This window comes from Entamoeba invadens, assembly GCF_000330505.1.
Source record: "Entamoeba invadens IP1 unplaced genomic scaffold scaff_1105074724629, whole genome shotgun sequence".
In the NCBI taxonomy this organism is placed as follows: Eukaryota; Evosea; order Mastigamoebida; family Endamoebidae; genus Entamoeba; species Entamoeba invadens.
Genome location: NW_004440426.1, coordinates 727100 through 746607, shown reverse-complemented (window position 1 = coordinate 746607; position 19508 = coordinate 727100). Strand labels below are relative to the sequence as shown.

At 31.2% G+C, this 19508-nt stretch overlaps 5 protein-coding genes across 5 annotated transcripts; 1 reads left to right on the top strand and 4 right to left on the bottom strand.

The window, feature by feature from the left end:
• Positions 1-5342: 5342 nt before the first annotated feature.
• EIN_022860 (hypothetical protein) lies at positions 5343-8252 on the top strand (the record flags this gene model as incomplete). The annotated part of the gene is made up of 2 exons (XM_004257370.1): positions 5343-6413; positions 6474-8252. The coding sequence occupies 2 exons, from the start codon at positions 5343-5345 to the stop codon at positions 8250-8252; spliced, it is 2850 nt and encodes a 949-aa protein (XP_004257418.1).
• A 96-nt stretch (positions 8253-8348) lies between these two features.
• EIN_022850 (hypothetical protein) lies at positions 8349-9989 on the bottom strand (the record flags this gene model as incomplete). Its single annotated transcript, XM_004257369.1, has 1 exon — positions 8349-9989. The coding sequence occupies one exon, from the start codon at positions 9987-9989 to the stop codon at positions 8349-8351; it is 1641 nt and encodes a 546-aa protein (XP_004257417.1).
• Positions 9990-10274: 285 nt separating this feature from the next.
• On the bottom strand, positions 10275-11696 carry EIN_022840 (Neopullulanase, putative; the record flags this gene model as incomplete). Its single annotated transcript, XM_004257368.1, has 1 exon — positions 10275-11696. The coding sequence occupies one exon, from the start codon at positions 11694-11696 to the stop codon at positions 10275-10277; it is 1422 nt and encodes a 473-aa protein (XP_004257416.1).
• Positions 11697-14616: 2920 nt separating this feature from the next.
• Positions 14617-15333, bottom strand: EIN_022830 (hypothetical protein; the record flags this gene model as incomplete). The annotated part of the gene is made up of 1 exon (XM_004257367.1): positions 14617-15333. One exon carries the CDS (start codon positions 15331-15333, stop codon positions 14617-14619), a length of 717 nt encoding a protein of 238 aa, XP_004257415.1.
• A 1450-nt stretch (positions 15334-16783) lies between these two features.
• EIN_022820 (hypothetical protein) lies at positions 16784-18732 on the bottom strand (the record flags this gene model as incomplete). Its single annotated transcript, XM_004257366.1, has 3 exons — positions 16784-17556; positions 17699-18355; positions 18567-18732. 3 exons carry the CDS (start codon positions 18730-18732, stop codon positions 16784-16786), a joined length of 1596 nt encoding a protein of 531 aa, XP_004257414.1.
• Positions 18733-19508: the final 776 nt, after the last annotated feature.

Here is a 19508-nt window from a genome sequence, read left to right as displayed (position 1 = left end):
GTGAATTTATGGGATAAAAAATAAAAATTATAGTGTTAAATTCTAATTTGGACAATTTTCACGGACCATGGTTGATGGAAAAAAATTTGGGGAGATAGAAATTTTATCTGAAAATTTATGAAGAAAAGAACGTATTAGAAAACAACAATTAATTACTAGTTCGCTTAAATAATATACAGTTTTATTTTTAAACATTTTTAAAAGTAATTACATCATAGAATGGTATATCGTTAGTTTCATTTTATATAAAGTAATAATAAAAAATAATGTGTTAATATAAACATTTTACTATTTACATGAATCAAACAAAAACCGAATTTTAGAAAAGACTGGCATGCATATATTCGGGAAAAATGTTATTATTCAAATTAAATTATTTAATGGGGTAAATTCTTTCAATTTAATAAACAAAATATATCATAATTTAGTACATTTTATTATAATAATATGATTCATTTAAAAATAAAAACTGTAAAAATGTGTTATTGAAAATATGATGTTCGAAAACAAATACAATACCGAACTAATATCGGTATGAATACGCTAATTATAATTTTATGTTAATTACACTTTGTTATGAGTTATTAATATTGTACTATTATTATTAAATCAGAATTTAAACAAATTAATTTTTATAGAATTACATATTATTTTATAACTTATAACACATTGAAAAACAATCCAAACCAAACACACATTAAGAACTATTCAATTACTCTTTTTCATGTCAATTACTTTATAAAATGAATTCAATTTTAAAACAAAAATTATGGGTTTATATTTAATTTAATAATAAACAATAATTTATTATAATTTAACAAACAACATCTATGTTTGAAATTATTATTATAATGGCACATGATATACCTTTAAAAATTATTTCTCTTTTTGAATACTTTTGTGTTAAAGGATTGTTATCGTGTTTACTATTCAAAAATTATAAATAATATATAATTTATAATAAAAATACAATAATATAGTTTATTCTTTATCCTTTCAATTTTGAATAAAAGTTGTTGAGAACTTTATTATTAAAATCATCAACACTTTTATATTTTATTATTTATTGTTTTTATTTTATTATTATTTTTTTCTAAAATAAATCAAAACAAACATACACTATAACACAAAAAAATAAAAAAGTCAAATTATCTACTTCATCTATGTTTAAACACAAATGGAGTTATCAAATTCATCGTACGCACCCTCTGAATCATCTTCTTCAAATATTTCTTTCTTTTCAAGTTCTGCAATTGTGACTTTTCTCTTTCCAACGAATTGTAAATCTTGCTTATTTTCTTCTTCAAAATCCTCTTCGAGTTTTTTCATTAACAACGAAGCGTTCCGAGCAATAAACTTGACTCTTGTTATATACATCTTTTCTCTTCCTTTTGTTATTGTTTTTTGATACCTCCTAAACCCTGCCCGATTGAAAGCACTCATAATGTTAAGACCACTTGTTGCTCTATCCCAGGAAGTAACAATTGATACAATTCGTGTTGTCATGTTACTCAAAGCAAACTGTTCTAATTGTGCTTTGGTAAGAGTCCCGTTGTATAGACAATTTAACACTTTTGTGTGTTTTTCGTTTTCGCACTTCTTTCTGTTTTTTTGAGAGTGGCCAAAACAGTAGATACTTCCGTTGATTCAATCGGTCTTGCTCCATCACTTTCTCCATCCCTTTGAATTGCGTTTTTTAATTCTGGATAATGTATCCATTTCTAATAGTTAATTTTTCAATTAATAAACTATATAACAAACTTTTTGATTTCCAAAAATTACCAAATCCAAAGGTTGTGTTAAATGACTCGAGTGTGGACACAGTTTAAGAATCGCAATTTTTCTCTCGTGGAATCCTTTAATGGCTTCATCAGTGAAATGCGATCCCAAACCATCCATTATTAGGACTCCCCACTCTCTTCTGTTGTTCTTTTTACGTTCTTCAAAGGCAGGAAATAATATCTTTGTTTTCCACAACAAGAATATTTCTTTGGTCATGAATCCGTTATCTTGATAGACAATGACCATTGAATCTAACATGAAGTATTTCTCGATTTCATTGTCTATTGTTTTGCGTGGCACTATCAACATTGGTTTGAGTTTTGTTGAATCGCCCCAAATTCCTGCAACAAGACTTATTCGTTTGACCGCTCTGTCAACGGCATGTTCTAATTTGAATGGTTTTGTTGGGTCACAATACACTGTCCGAGATTTTGTGTCAACAAAAGGAACAAATCCTGATTCATCCATGTTAAGAAGGAGTAATGGATAGACACCAGACAGTTTTATAGATTCTTTGGAACAATATTTATGATCATTGATGAGCAAAGTCTCAGCTCTTTCTATGTATTTCTTCAATTCATCATTGGATAAATTTGCTCTTGCCTCCTCCATTGGTTTAGACTCATGTGGGTTAATTTGTGTGTGTGTTTTCTCAACCAGTCCAATATTTGTCGTCTTGATAGATTTTTTTTCAATGTCAGATTAACAAAATCTGTGATTGTATCTCCTGTCGCCTGTTCTGGAATGTTTTGAAGGCGTTGTATTTCTTCAACAATTTTATCCTTTTCTTCTGTTGTAAATAGCGGCAATTTGCCACCTTTTGAAGTATTTGTTTTAATTGGAACTGTCGATCTTTTGCCATATGACATACAAGTATTGACATTGGCATTTATAATTTTAGAAATGGTATCAAATGAAATTTGTTTTGAAAAAAATCGTTTTACGCAAGTACAAAACATGTTCTTCAAAAAGTTGAAATTGTTTAAAAGTTTCTTCATGTTCATTTATGAAGGTTACAATTTCCTTTTTGTTTTTTATATTATAGGAAATCAACTCCGTTGAAATTGTTTGAGAAGAAGTGAATTTATCGTGCTTTATCATTTATAATTGTTAGATTAAATTTTCGTTTGTTAACCACATTTTAAAAGCCAAATTGTATATAAAATAATTTATTATTTTAACCAACTTTAATATAAGATGTGTCATTTTAAATGACACATATTGTTAATTTTTTGTTGTGGGTTATGTTTTAAGTAAAAATTTTATTCTCATTATACTACCAATTGTAATATGGGTTTAAAGCTCCAGTACCATTATAATACAATCATATGGATTGGAGTTATGATATGTCATTTTATTGTGTTTTAAAAAGATGTGTTTGAAAATATAACACATCCCATCATTGTTCTTGTTTTTCTAATAAATTATTAGCCCATTATTACTATTGAAATGATGTTTTGTTGAATAATATGTTTGATGTTTTGTTATTTCTTGAATTTTTCTTGAATAGATTTATGGGAAAAAAAATTCAAAAAGATGGTTCTACAAGTTTATAATGTGTTTTATTGGTCAAAACAAAGATTCAATTGCTTAAAGAAATTACAATTAAAAAATAATGATTTTTTTACTCTTTTTCTTCTAATATTTTTTATGTTTTTTGTTTTTAAAATTGTTATGTAAACCAGTGCAAGTATGTAGCAGGTCTTTATGTATTTTTTGTTTGACACAAACGACAAACTATTACCATTAATTTAATTTACTATGTTTTAAAACTATTATAAAAACATGGAGATTTGTTATGGCTTTTCAAAACTACATAAAACTATAATTTCTATTCCTCATTATTTGAATGGTTTTCTTTTTTACCATCATTTTAGAATGTGTATAGTTTGGACGATTTTGTGGCTAGCCATTTTTTTATCACTACTGGCTGACAAATCCTAATTAATTTATTGAACAAATTAATAATAATAGTTCCAAACACAAATTCTGGCTGAAAATATTTAAAAATTAACACGGGCTAGCCACCAGTTGAATCCGGTTTGCAGCCCTGCTTTTAGCGGGTGACTATATATATAATATTATATATTATATAATACTATATAATAATGCTATAAATACAAGAAATGCAAAATAAAATTATAATAATAACAAATTTATTAACTTGATTGTATAATAATGAGCTAAAGACATAATGTACATAGATAAATATCAACACAATACGTATCATTGGAAAGTCTCGTTGATGAAGTCTTTGGTTTCTTCTTTAATAAAAGAATAATACTCAGTGGGGTAAAACGAAACACGAGTCTCAGTATTATTTTCTTTGAAATACTCTGTCTTTCCATCCATTAAATATTCAAGACATTCCACCATTTGTGAGTCATGTGGAACAAGAACAAAATCTTTTTCTTTCATTTTGTTGTTGAGGTATTGATGAACAAAATTCCCCGAAAGTAAGATTTCCTTTTGAGAGATTTTTTTCGTTTTGTCATCCGTTTTTACGGTTGCGCTTTTCACTTTTTCGATTTTGTCAAATCAAAAATGACACCTTCAGATTGCAGAATTGACATTGACGTCGAGAAGAAATCGTCTTCTTTCGTTGAAGATTGTTGTTTGTCACTTGTTTCGTTTTTTTCGAAATTTTCTTTTTGTTCCTTCGTGTTGATTTTATTGATTGCAACGATCTTGAAAATCTGTTTTTTTTTCAAAATTTTGTGGGGTTTCTGGAGCACAACCTCGTAGCCGAAGTGACTCATCAATAATATTAGAAACGCTTGTTGTGCACTTTCAGTTAGTTTATATAAGCTTGGTTGTCCGATCCTCTTTGGGTCTTCTGGTTTTTGAAAGGTTTTTGCACACTCTGAACTTAACGAGCTTTTTGAGTTTTGCAAAAGTCCAAAGTCGTCAATTAGTGGAAGGGAGATTTTTCCTTTTTTTTCTTTAAAATTTTCAATTTTTTCGTATAACATTTCATATACCATTTCGCTGGGTCGTTTTGCGTTTGATGTTAAAAACGGTGTTAGTTTTGTTGCTTTTCCAAACGTGTGTGTGGGAAAGTAAGATTGTTTTTTTGAGGGGTTGGTCATCTTGGTTATTTATTGTTTTAAAGATAAATAAGGAGTTCTTTTATTTATTATTAAGATAGTAAAACTAAAATTTATTATTAAAATATAACATTATAATTTTTTTATATTTTTTCATTATTTTTATTTTTTCATATTATTATTATATTAATTAATATTTATTATACTACTATAATATATTATTAATTAAATTAATATTAAAAATTCAGTATTAATAATATATAATATAATAATATATATATATTACTAGAAATATTTTAATTTATATAGTATTTAAAATTAATATAATAATAATATAAGACTAATACATTAAATTATTAACACCAATTATTTTTTAGTTAAAAAAAAGTGAGTACCAAATATCCTTTCATTTAGACAAATAATCACCAAAATTATTATTCGTCACAAAATAATCTAGTAAAGACTCTCATAAATAATAATAATAAGAATAAATAACAAAACTAAAAACCTTAAATGGCATTTCTTCAGCAGAATTATGGTTTACCCGTTCCGCCACCGACACTTTTAGATTCTACTCTTGAATCATTCAAGATACCATCGACGGATCGAACGATTTTATTAACCAAATTATATCAAGAGTCTTTAACAGTGACATCTCTCAATCCGATGATAGTACCTAAGATATTTGACCTTCTCTATCTTCTCCAACAGACTCTATCTCGACAAATGCAATCAACACAGCAAGCTATAGTCACCATATCCTTAATCATTCGATACCTTTCTCTCTTTCTCAAATCGCCAGCAATCACCCAAGAACTTGCGCAACTCTTCCAGCGCTGTTCCGAGGACATCACGCGATATGCAATCAACACCATGAATATCACAGTCTATTCCCACGCTCTTCAATCCCTCTCCGGACTGATAAGGAACAACCCAAGATACTACAACCTCTTTTATTTCTGTTTTAGAGAACTCTGTGTCCGTCCATACACGGCGCGGTTTACGCCAGTTCAATTAGAGAACGTCTCGTTATTAGTCGAGTTCCAAGTGTCGCGAATAGCAACTGTAGCAATGGGGCACAACGCGATGAATACGGTGTTGATGTTATACCCCGTCACTACACTCTTTAGTATCCACAGCGAACCAACCCTCAAATCGCGAGTGCCGGAAAAGATCAGCGACAGATATCCGGGCATCGAAAGAATCTCGACGGGAGATGTCAGCGAGATACTCATAGGGTTAGTCGAGAGGACCTACGACGCTATTGAAAAGAAGGCGATCCGATATCCGTATCGCTATGGGATGAACCAAGAATGTCTGAGTCAACTCTTTTCGTTGTGGAAAGCTGTTGAGAACAAATTGGGGGAGTCCATTCGGAGTGAACAGAATCGCGACAACTTGGAGGAGAAGGAATACAAGGCGGAGGTGACCAGTCTTGCGATGGAAGAAGTCAAAATCGAAGAAGAAGAGATGGAAGAAGTGGTGAATACTAAGATGACTGATTTGAATAAGGATGATACTGTCCTTGGGGTGATTGATTATTCATTGGACGCAATTACGCGAATGTGTACGAACTATGAAAAGGTTTGTGTTACTAGACAAAGAGTAATTAGTGTAATTGAATAAATATATAATAACCGCTAGAGTACACACCCAGAAGAACGCGAGATATGCGAGAAAATAGTGAGCGACATTTTATTGATGTTAATGAAAGACGTTGACATTGAAAATGTACGGATGGAAGGGTACACGTTATGCGAATATTTGATTCACGTTTCGACTAAAGATGGGTGTAGAAACATCAAATTAATAGCATACTTCATGTTCGAGTTGTATGGGAGGAGATTGAATGAATTGTACATGTCGCTCTTTAATAAAGTGATGTTCCAATTGACTCACCCACCACAAGATGGCCTTATTACCTTTTTCAATCTAATTCCTTATATCCCAAAAGAAATAGAATGTCTAGAAGAGATGCTATCGATGTTACGTATACCTAAATCAATGCAAGTGGAAGACACACAACTCGACCAAGGTCTCGGCATTGAAAATTCTTCTGACACAGCCAAAGATGGAACAATCGTCTTTGGCGATCGCTCCGTTCAACTTCCTAAAGTCGAGAAAATTGAGAACGACATGACAGAGAAGAAGGAAGAACCAACTCAAATGGAAATGGTCATTTCACACGACGAAGCAAACATCGAAACGGTGCAAAGACTGATCGGATTTGTCATTCAAATAATCAAACAAACACCACAAAGCCATGTTATTCTTCTTCCATTACTTATTAAGCATTTATACTGTTTACCAGAACATATGATCATTAATGTCATTGGCGTGTTATGCACAGAGATATACCCAGATATCTCCGGTGGGTTATTAGAAGGCGGGAAATCAATTCTTCACATGTGTTGTGAGTCGAAAAACGTTGAATACATTCAGCCGTGTGTCAAACTGATCTTTTCAATGTGTTTGTACAAAACTAATTTGTTAATCGAGTTCATCAAATCGTTAAAGCAAATTCGTGTGACTGAGGAGTTCATGGAAAATTTTGTGGGTGGGTTTCCTTTACTCTTCAGAGTGTTGTTCCACTTAATCAAAGACAACTATCTCGTCGAGTACGTCAACTTTATGACAACGTCGGACGCCGACTTGAACGGGTACATCCTCCCACTCCTCCAGGCGTTCTCGGACTTCTATCTCCCTCTCTCTCCTGAACACGAAATTTCTTTAAAGGTGAAAGCTGTTGTGGACGTTGTGTTGTCCAAATTCATTGCTTCTCCTGCAGTGTATTTCCCATTTGTTATTGTCGTCTTACCAGTTGTTATCGTGCCACATATGAAAATGATTTTCTGGTGGATATTGACAAACTTCGGGAGCAATAAAGAGGTTCTTTCACTTGTATTTGGTCGAGTTTTACTTAGTCAAGCTACGCGATATAAGTTTGAAGATTTGATTGTCGCGATAATGGAAAACAAAAGTGTTCAGCTTGTCGATCAGGTAGAATTGTGTTGTGGAGCTATTATGAATTATAAATACAGCACAGTGTACACAAATGCAAACTTCTCTCAAGCAGTCGATGTGATTACTGGAAAGAATTTGGAAACATCCGTGTGCTTGAGATGCTTGTTGTTCGTGTTGAATGTAGGAAAGGATGTTTCTTACGAGGCGCTGAGTGATAAATTACTCAGAACGGTGAAAGGAAGCGATATCACTGACGAGGTGATGCCGATATTTTCCGCTCTTGTTGAAAAAATATCGCCACAGGGTATTAACTTGTTGATGCTTTTGTCAGAGGAAAAGATGAAGAATGTCCTCATAAGCAACCAAAAGCTTCTCAACAACATCACAAACATGCTGCCATCCCAGAAGGCAAAGACTGATATTTCTATCATTAGGACAGCAAATTTGCTCAAAAAATAGAATTGATTTTGTTAAAAATAGATTTTATTTTGCAATAAATAAACTGTAAATCGTACAAAAAATTCTGATCATTTATTTTAAACAAAATTAAGAACATTATATCAGCCAAAACCCACCAAAGACTATCGTCTCGTGCGTCTCGTATGTAACAGTTTCTTGCCCGCTGTCGAAGTAAGTCTCTTTGTAGCAATTTCTCCCATTGCTTGTGTATCGTTCTTGGTGAGTTGTTGTTCTCACCGTTCGGGTGGGAGCTTCTGTTCTGGCTATTTCTCTGTCCGAACCATACAAACGCCTATGCCTGTGGAAAAGCCCTTTGTGTTCGGCATAACCATCATCATGTTGGAGAGAAATTTCAGAAGAACCATTAAATTCCTTGATCAGGCGTTCATCTCTTGTCTCTGTTGCTCTTGAAGGCAAAGATGGGTGTAATTGTTGTTCTCTTACACATTCACACTTGCAACTCCTTTCTGTGTTCGATCCATTTGTGAACCTCAGTGGAACTAAATCTCCCTTTTTGTCAGAAATTTCACGAGAGGGCTCTTTAACGCTTTCTCCAACACTTCCTCTGCACATGACATCTTTTAAGACGATTGGTTTAAACCTTTCAGTCTTCTGTTGTTGCGCGGACGATGTGTTTGTTGCAGTGTGTCTCTGTGCAAGGGAGGTTTGACTTCGTCTCGTTGGAATTGGTGGGAGTTTCTTTTTCATGAGATTTTGGTCTGACTGGAATTTGCAAAGTTGTTTGCCTTCGTCTTCTTTTCTCGGTATCATGACGTATTCCTCCTTTTCTACTTTTTCTTCGAAGCTTTTTTTGTGGTCTTCTTCTTGTCTCCTCGTTTCGGCTTGTTTGAGTTCTTCGGCTTCTCTTTTTCTTGCAATTTCTCTTTGTTGTTCATCATACCTCTCTTGTTTTCCTTTCTCGTCTGCCTGTTTTGAATCCACCGCTTTTTGTTGAGTCCCATTGAGTTGTTGGAGCGCTTGTTCAACTAACTGGATTAAGTCAATGTCCATAATAGTACTCTTGTTCTTAAAAGCGTTCATGAGGAAATCAAAATAAAAGTAGAACACCCTGAAGTCGATATTTTTCGCGATGACATCCTCGGTAGTCAACACCTCTGATACCCCCAACAAGTCGTGTGCCATTCTCATTGAAAGTCCAATTCTTTCGCCATCTCCTTTACTCATCATATATTTATAAAATTCGGTATTCTGTTCAAAGAATAGGTCGAGCAAAGCGACAAGAATTTTTCCGTTGTAGAAATTTTCCATCATTTTGTCGATCGAACTTAGCACCAGTTGGTAGGGATACAAAAGTTCCGTGAGCCATTTTAAGATAATTTCGTTCTGTTGTTTCTCCGTGTTTTGTGGTGCGAGAAGATCTGACTTATGGAACATCATAAACACCTGGAAAAGAAGGCCAAGAAGAAACTTGATCTCTCCACCTCCGTTTACAATGTTCTCTGCTGAGCACAGAGGTTTGATCTTGAACTCCTGTTCTACAAATTTTAGCACGTTTGAACAGTTGGAAATTTTCTGTATTTTAAATCTGGGGTGTTGGACCAATTTCTGTGGCGATTTTTTTCCAGACAACTTTTCAACTAATTGCATCAGAATGATTCCGTCCTTCAAGTCCTCTCCAAGACACGTCACATTAACGTCCGGTGATAGCGTGTTGTTGATCCAATCAACAAAAATTGTCTCTTGCGCCTTCTGCCATTGCGTGTTGATCTTTTTCATGTTAAATTTCCGTCTTTTTTTCCCCTTATATGTTATTTCGTTTTGCCATTGTCAATCTGTATCTTATTTTTTGAGATTTTTTTATTATAATTGATGTAATAAGAGTTTATTGTGTAACATTATTAGATTGTTTGTTTAAACTATAATTTATAGTAAAAATAAAACCAATAAAAAACATTTTTAATAATAATTGTTATAATTTATAATATCACACATTGCAATCATTTCAATATGAATATTATATTTTACTATTAAAAAAAATGAAATAAAAGGTGGAAAGAGAGCTTATATCTTCAGCAAAATTACGCCGAAAGGTGCCATATGACATGTTCCCGAGTAACTTTTTCCAGTGATCAAATCAGTTCCCGACCCGCATTTAGTGTCATACTCCCATGTATTTGTATTAATTAAGACTTGAATTTTATTTGATCCATCTACCTTATCGACCTTATATAATGACCCACTTGCGTCTTGGTTTTGTCTGCTGCCTTTATACAAAGCCGAATTTTGTGCTCTGAGTGTCATAAGCTTCTTAACGAAATCGTGCAAGTCTTGTTGCTTTGCATCGAACCCCGAGATCTTCCCGTCGCTTCGAGCCGCGTTGTCGTTGTAAGCGCCTCCGCAGTCTCCTGGTTTATAGTAGCACTCCACAAGATCTCCAATTTCGTCACCGTAGTAGACCGTGATAGGTCCCGTGTATGTAGCCAAGAAAGCCAAAGCGGCTTTATGTCTTCCCCAATACAGTGAATTTTCTTTTCCATATGAATACTTCTTTCGAATCAAATTACCAAATCTGACCAAATCGTGATTAGTCAAAAACATATTTGGATAAGCATAATCGGGATATCCCGCATTAAAAATGTTCGCCAAATTGGAAGCATCATACCCACCAGCTCCAGATTCTTCACACGCTAAAGTCTGTACTAAATTGTATCGACCAGGAAAGTGGAAACAACTTCGGAGACCATATCCCCCTGATGCATAATATCCCCACGCATTGATATTAGCTGCAGAATCCCAAATCTCACCTACCATATACCCAAGTGTACCCCATTTCTTCCCTTGAGATTTTCTACTATCACAAGTCGATTCAATTAACTCGCGAATGTCTTTCCAATAGTTCCGGTCTTGATTGCGAGTCGAAACTTGATAGGCTTGGTCAAGTCTCCACGCATCAATCTCATAGGTATTGATCCAATACGTCGCTACTTCTTCATAGAAAGCTAAAGAACCAGGATAACTCACAGGGTCATTACCACCAGTAGGATACTTCCCACTCGGAGAAGCAGCTACACTCCCTGATTTGTGATGCCCAAAGACCCCATCTAATATGACGTAAATCCCTAAATTGTGGGCTTTAGTGACTAACTCTTTTAATTCTGCGTTGGTCCCAAACTTGGGATCTACATTGAAATAATCATAACAGAAGTATCCAGTGGAATCGAGTTGACTGTTTCCATTGGAATTGAAAATTGGCGTCATCCAAAGTGCATTCATCCCCAAATCTTTGATGTAATTGAGCGAATTAATTATTCCACGTAAATCACCTTTGTGAGAGGAAGGACCATACCCAGTCCCATACCCTTTACTACTGTCTCCATCTTGGAATGAAGAAACCATCACTTGATATATCCTTAACGTGTTAAATACAGAAGTGTCTATCGCCGAAACATAAAGTGTTAATAACAAGCAAAACAGAAAGACCATGAAATGCAATTTATGAGTCGGTTTTTATATTCAAAAGATTGTATTATAATTGAATTAATTCATAATTAATAATTGCTATTATTTATTAATTGTTTTTACTATATATATCGTTTATAGTAAAACCATAAGAAATTTCAACACATTTTGAAATGGATTTTTTTTAAGTTTGACTTTTTTGTTCTTTTTTTTACCAATTCACCGTTAACTATTAACTAACTATTTACAAAAAGAAGATTAATTGTTTCAATTAATCTTCTTTTTTTTTTATTTTCAATTCTTTTTAAGATATTTGAAATAAAAATAACAATTATTGGAAATGCAATTGACTTTTCCTTTTTTTTAAATTAAACTAAATTAAACCATTATTTAAATAATTTAATAAATGTTTTTTTCAAGTTTTTTTTCTTTCACTTGATAAATATATTCAAAAACTCATTTTAACTTTATTTGGTTAATTATTAATAATGAGATATAGTTTAGGTGTTTTTCACTTTATTACTTAATGCCCGTTTTTTACTATAAAGATATACCCATTTTATGACCATTCAAAAACAAATTAACATAAACTTTAGCATACTATTTTTATTATATAGTCAGTCTTTAAAAGTTATCTGGTGTTTTTTGGACCATAAAGATTGAAATATTTCGGGAAGCCGTCCCAAAAACCCATCTTAATTGTTTCGGGTTTTTTCACGTTTTACCTAATGCCCGATTTTTAGACAATATTAAAGCTATTTTTTGTCCACCAATATAACGTTAAAAGACTGACTCTACTTATAATATTCTATAAGTTTATTTTAAAAAATCATTTAATTCAACTTAAGGGCATGACACTGGATTGGCGTTTTTTAGTGGATTGGTGTATAAAAGGGAAAAATAGACTGAAATATCGGGCACCAAAAAATTGAAAAAAAAATATAATTTTGAAAAATAAGAGATCAATTTTGCCAAAAAGACTCTTATTCAAATAATATCCATTCTCTTTCACGGAGAAGATTAATGATAAACGTGTTTAGGTTATTATTGCCAAGACAGAAACATTTAAAAAAATTCGTAAAAAATAGTATTGTTTTCACATTTTTAAACACAAGAATGTTTTTTTATTTTTCGATTTAATTTTTTGTTTTGTTTTTTATAGTTTATAACGGTATCAGATAAATGATCTTGTTAATGATACATAGTAATGATGAGTAATTTACACTATGATCTACAAAATGTATTCCGATATTCCAAGTATAGTTTTATGTTGGTAGCTGAATTAAAAGTATAGTAAAACAAAAAATGAAGAACTTGAAATAAATTTGGGTAATTTTTTTCAAAATTTTGGGAGATCGCCCTAAAAAGTTGCTGTGGATGGATCGATTTCGGTGGATGGGTTATAACAGCCACATATGGGCTATTACTTCGGGATTATTGGTTTATAGGATTTTTGACGTTTTCAACAAAAACCAAAAATTATATCGGTTATAAAAGTAAATTATTACCTGAGAAATAACACCGACTATAATTATATGACCGTTATAAAAAACAAACAAATAAATATTTTAAAATGATTCTTGTTCGCTCAAAACAATAAACATACTAAAAGTTGAGAATGAAGGTAATCTTTATTAAAAATATATTTCTGTTTGAAGAAATATATTTTCTGCAAACAAATTTGCAGAAAATTTGTTTTTCTGCAAATATAATTAAAACAGATAAATTTTGGTAAATCTAACATTTACTAAATTTCTTTTTTTAATATAAATAATAAACACAACAAAAAGTTAAGTTTTACAAAAAGAAATTAACTTCGTTTTTAACAAAAAAAATCTTGATGATTGAACATGATTTGCTGAATTAGTGATTATATTTTGTTGAAAACGTCAAAAATCCTATAAACCAATAATCCCGAAGTAATAGCCCATATGTGGCTGTTATAACCCATCCACCGAAATCGATCCATCCACAGCAACTTTTTAGGGCGATCTCCCAAAATTTTGAAAAAAATTACCCAAATTTATTTCAAGTTCTTCATTTTTTGTTTTACTATACTTTTAATTCAGCTACCAACATAAAACTATACTTGGAATATCGGAATACATTTTGTAGATCATAGTGTAAATTACTCATCATTACTATGTATCATTAACAAGATCATTTATCTGATACCGTTATAAAAACCAATTTAAAAAACAGTTTTGTTTTGATATTTTTAATATGTTATTTAACGAGTAGTTTTTCAAATAATGAGCAGATAATAATGAACAAATTTAATTGAAATCAATGTATTCATTCAAGTAAAAAATTAACGTTATTGTTTATAAATAGCGTGTAAATTAAAAAAATTGTTAAATTAAAAAAATAATGTTTATAAAAGTATAATTATTAACATATCAAATGAAAAAAAAATGTTGTTGTTATGTGGCAGATTACACCATTTGGTGATATTATTTTTTTAAAAAGAATTATTATTATTTGGAAATGAATGCTTTTTTTTAATGACAAAATTGACTTTATTTTACTAAAAATTATTTGTATCCAGCAAAAAAGCGTGTATCAACTGGATGGACGCTTATCCAGTGGATAGACGTCCATCCACTAGTATGCCCTAAGTTGTTTTAGAGAGATACAAAATAATAATATAATATTATTATAATATATAATATATAATATATAATATATAATATATAATATATAATATATAATATATAATATATAATATATAATATATAATATATAATATATAATATATAATTTATAATTTATAATATATTATATATTATATATTATATATTATATATAATATATAATATATAATTTATAATTTATAATTTATATCTCTAAGTCTTTAGTAATTCAATAAACAATTAACCCACTAAATTATAATAAACTATTAAAAAAAGAACTATTACAATACAGGATGAATTACAAATGAAATTCACATTGATGAAGAGAATGATCTGAAGTGGATAGAGTCGTCTGCCTCTTTCATTTCTCTAATGACTCTCTTTCTGGGGTCTCTTTTTCTCCGAGCTGACTCATCACTAATTGGTAAATTCAATCCAATTTCCTTGACATTTCTGGTACCGAGTTTAGAGTTGTGTGACTCTGTTTTACCCTTTCTGAGTTGGTTTATACAATCGATACCTTCGCTCGAGTCGACGTCACTAAACACAGAAGTTTCCAAGACAAGTGACCGTAAGTTGGGGTCACCTGTTGATTCTTTTCCGATGGTTTGCGAGACGATTTTTTCGATTTTTGTCATGTTTTTTTTGTCTTCTTTTGTTGTTTGAACGCGTTTTGTGTGTTTTTGGCGGACTGTCATCTTCTCACGTTTTGGGTTGAGTTTCTGTTCAACTTTTTCTTTTCGTGGTTTTTTCTCGGTCACATTTTTGATTTCTGTTTTTGGGTGTACAACACGTTGCGCAGCTAATTTCTCGCGTTGTGCCAAGACGCCAAGGCGTTCTTCGATAATTTGATTGAGTTCGTTTTCCTTTTTGCGTAAAAGGTTTGTGGTGATCTCAAGTTCTTGACTCAACGAAGTCACAGTTTGGTGCAGAACCTCGTTGTCTAACTTAATCAATTCCATCTCTTTTTCTTCACATTTTAAATGAATGTACTCATCAAGTGACAGGGTATATAACCTGTTCTCCATTGAGTTTTCGAGTTAGCTCTTTTGTTTTAATGTGTATTTTTAGTTCGTTTCTTCTTCCTTTTTTTCGTAAATGTGATACCTACAAATTGGTTGGTATTTCTGATTGTATAACTTTATTGGAAACTAAAAACACTATTTTTCGAACAACGCTGGTTTCCTGAGTATATTTAAGATGAGCGGAGAATTATTTATACTTTCGACGATATATTATTGGTATTTTCTTATTTCCATTTTAAAAATAAAATAGATTCAATAACGTTCAAACAAACATAATTGAATAATTGGCTTTAGATTATAACTAAAACAAGTTTCATTATCATAACCAGACATGGTTAGACAAATGAACCATATAACAACGTTTAAATAACATGTTTTTAATTAAAAATATAAAGATTTTGTTGAACAATGGATCAAATGTAACAAATGTATTTGATAATATGAGAGTTGAATCAAGTTAATAATTGTTTTATAATCATGTCAGCTATAACAACATCCCATTTTGTTGGGCTTGTCTATGAATGTGTGGAAGATATCTTGAATACTAATTTACAAAAAATGACGACTTTCAGTGTTATTTGAAAAATTAAAAGTGTTTTAATAATTCAGAACAACAACTAAACAATATAAAATTAATGTAAAAAATATTTATACTTTTTTATTCAAAAATAATCAAGTACAAATACCATAAATTGCACTAGAATAAAACAAAAATGATGTGGAAACAATAAACAGCCTTTATTGTCATATGTTTAATATAATTATTTATAACAACATCTATGCTTGCTTTCAAAAAACAATCTTTTTTATTGTTTACAAATTTAAAATAAAACCTATTATTTTTAAAAAATACAGTTTGTTATTTACGTGTTTTACTTTATTATCAAGTCTGCGTTGTAATCCACTGAGTGGATAACAAAACAAACAATTCACCTTCGTAAGTTCTTTTGTTATAACTCCTCGGCAATTTCTATATTAAAGTTATGAATCATCCATTTTCTTTATAAAACTAACAGTTATTAATTCATATTTAGTTTTTTTATAGAAATCAAATAATAATTAAATTATCTATGTTGAACAAATTTACTTTGCAAAGGCTCTTAATGCTTTAAAAATAGATTTACTTTTAATAATTGTACAAATACACAATAAAAGTAATGAAAAAATCCCATATTAAATGTTAAACAAATTCCTTCAAATAAAAAAAACAAATGAAATAACAGTTTCTATGCGAACGCAAACACTTCCACCTTGTCACAACGGGTGCCAGAGAAGTAAGAAGGGAAGAGTGGTGGGTTATTAAACGTTGGTGTTGTTTCGCTGCGACAGTTCAAAACTGCGTCAAATGATAAACTTGGTCTTCCACTAGACATTAGTCGGCATTCCACTTCTAATAATAGATCACACAAACAATACTTAATAGTTATTATAACTATAATTGAAATCTATTTAATTATATATAGAACACAAACTTTCCTCCTCCAAAGAGTAATGCGTGTGGTGTCGACCGAATAATAAATTTGTTCTTTGTGTGTTCCTTTTGAGTGAATTTTCTTCTGAATGGTTTCGCAGTGAAGACAAAAGTCTCTCCATTACCATAATAATCGTTTTTCATGACAAGTTCTTCTGCAACAAACACCCCAAAGACGTGTGATGCTCTTTGGCACAAAAAGAGTAACATACTCGAAAATGTGATTTTCATATAAAGTGTTCGCAAGCTTAATCCATCAACAGATGAACAAAACAAGAACTCCGGCGACACCATTCGAATGCGTTCCGGTAAGAATTTGACAATCTCCGCAAATTCCTTTTCATTCAATATATTCGATGACCCGCAACAGATCGACGGGGACGCACAAACTACCGGCGTCGCTTGACTCAGCATTTCCGGTGGTGGAAACACCAACGTCGATATAAAGTGATTGTGTGTCAAAAATTGGTTCATCGGAAACACCAGCAGTTCCGACACAAATGGACTCGACTCGTTCTTGTGTAACAGCAAAATTTGTTCCGCAGTCGATTGTGTCAACGAGTTGACACTGGTGTAGTCCAAGTTAGATGACTCTTTAAACAAATACAAAAACAACCGCAAAAATCCCACCTTCCCGTTCTGAAGTAAAAACTCGACAATTGGCCGTTTCTGCACCAACTCCAATGAATTCAGAAGCGGCAGAGCAAAGTTCTTCATGCTATTTTCAATAAAGTCTAACACCACTGACTTGTTGTCTGTCTGTAAGCATGTTTCACTATTTTCCATTTATATTAATTAATTTTACTATACTACAATTATACTAAATACTATATATAATATAATAATACTAATACTAATACTAATAATAATAATAATAATAATAATAGTCAAACAAACACTGCTTGATGTGTGGGTGTTGTAAGACGACAGCCGCAAACATGAACTCGGTCAGCAACTCAAGTTCGAATCTTGAGGAATAAAACGACCCGTCACAATGTGCCGCGACGATCAAATTGAAAATGTTTACAAAGGTCTCAGAAGCGTTGAATAATTGCAAAGAGAGTAACACCAAATTACCGACATAAGGGATGTACAAGTCTTTGAAGTCCTTAAATAAATAACAGAAAATAGTGATGAGCAAATCGTAAGTGTTGTTGAAGACACTCTCAGACTTTGGGATAAGGTCGGTAGAACAGAGAGCGTCCGAGTATATTGTTTTTAAGTCAAAGCTTTGGTTTGAAGCGATCAATTCGATGACTTGAGGGAATATACTTTGATTTTGCTTCTTCTGATTTGTTGAATAGTCGATATAAACTCCATTGAGGAAGACGTACTTTGGAAGAAGTTTCAGTGAATTTCTTTTCTCAATCAACTCACTGAGTAAAGTGGGTTTGTCTTCTGAATTGAATAGATACTCAAAATATTTGTACCAAAAGACTTGTTCGTTCATTTTAGAGGGAACAAGACACAACAAGTATTGATTAATTATCGGTGTTGTGGTAATGACGATAGAAATGTGGTTAAATATGGCTTGGGATATTGGAAAGAGTCCAACTTGAAGTTAATTCATTTCAGATCAACTTACTATTAAATTATAGTTTAAATTAACATTTTAATAGTTTTATTGAGACTTCCAATTGGTATCGATGTGGTTAAAACTTTTCGACCAAATTCGCCAGAAGTCATCAAATTGCTTTGAAAATACATATACTATCCTTTATAGTATATTAAATAGAAAGATATAGTAAATATAGAAAAAACAAACTTAACTCGCTTGGCGAAGGTGGAGGAGTTTGAAGGAAGTGTTGAAGAGTCAACGACTTAATGAAAGGAATGTGAATGGTAAAGTCCCCAAGGAATCCCTTTATCCCAGAGTATGGGGATTCAAGAAATGCGTTGTAATTGTCTGCTTTACAAGTGGAAGAAAGCATTCAATATGAAAAGTTCTAAATAAGATGAAGATGGCATCGAAGAATCTATTGCATAAACAGAGGTTATATTAATAGAAAACCGCTTCTTTTCTTCAAAGGTTTTTTATATCGTAATTTTTCTTATCAATTATGGGATTTGTTTTGGACGTTCACAAAAAAGAAAAATGTTTTTGGTTTTGATTTAAATAAGTTGGTTGTTTCTTTTTAAAGATAAAAAAACTAAATTAAGCAAACTGTTGTTTACTATAAATTATAATAAAATATTATTGATTTATAATTGCAGATTGTTTGTCTTTTTTATTGTAGTTTTTTTAGCCGAATTTTGTTGGTTTTTTTGTTATTGATTATATTATAAATATAATTAATAAAAAATAGGTATTTTATTGTGTTGTTTTTAATTACTTATTTAGTATTATATTAATTTTTTAATAGTATATTGTATTCTTGAATTAGATATTATCAAAAATGGTTGAAGTTATTGAAAACAATTTTTAGTTATAAAATTTTGAAAAAATATTGCTTTACAACAATGATCATACCGTCACTTTATAACGGTTGTATTCAAAAAAAAAATATAAAAAATCTATAAACTATAAAAATTTTAACCATTTTTTAAATAAAATCAATAAAATTATTAATATTTATTTATATTTATTATTTTTATTATTTTTAACTCAAATTTATTAAATAGTTCATAGTTTGTTAAATTATTATTATTTAATAATAATTTTATGAAAATTTTATAAAAATAATTAGATAATTCAATAATGTAAACA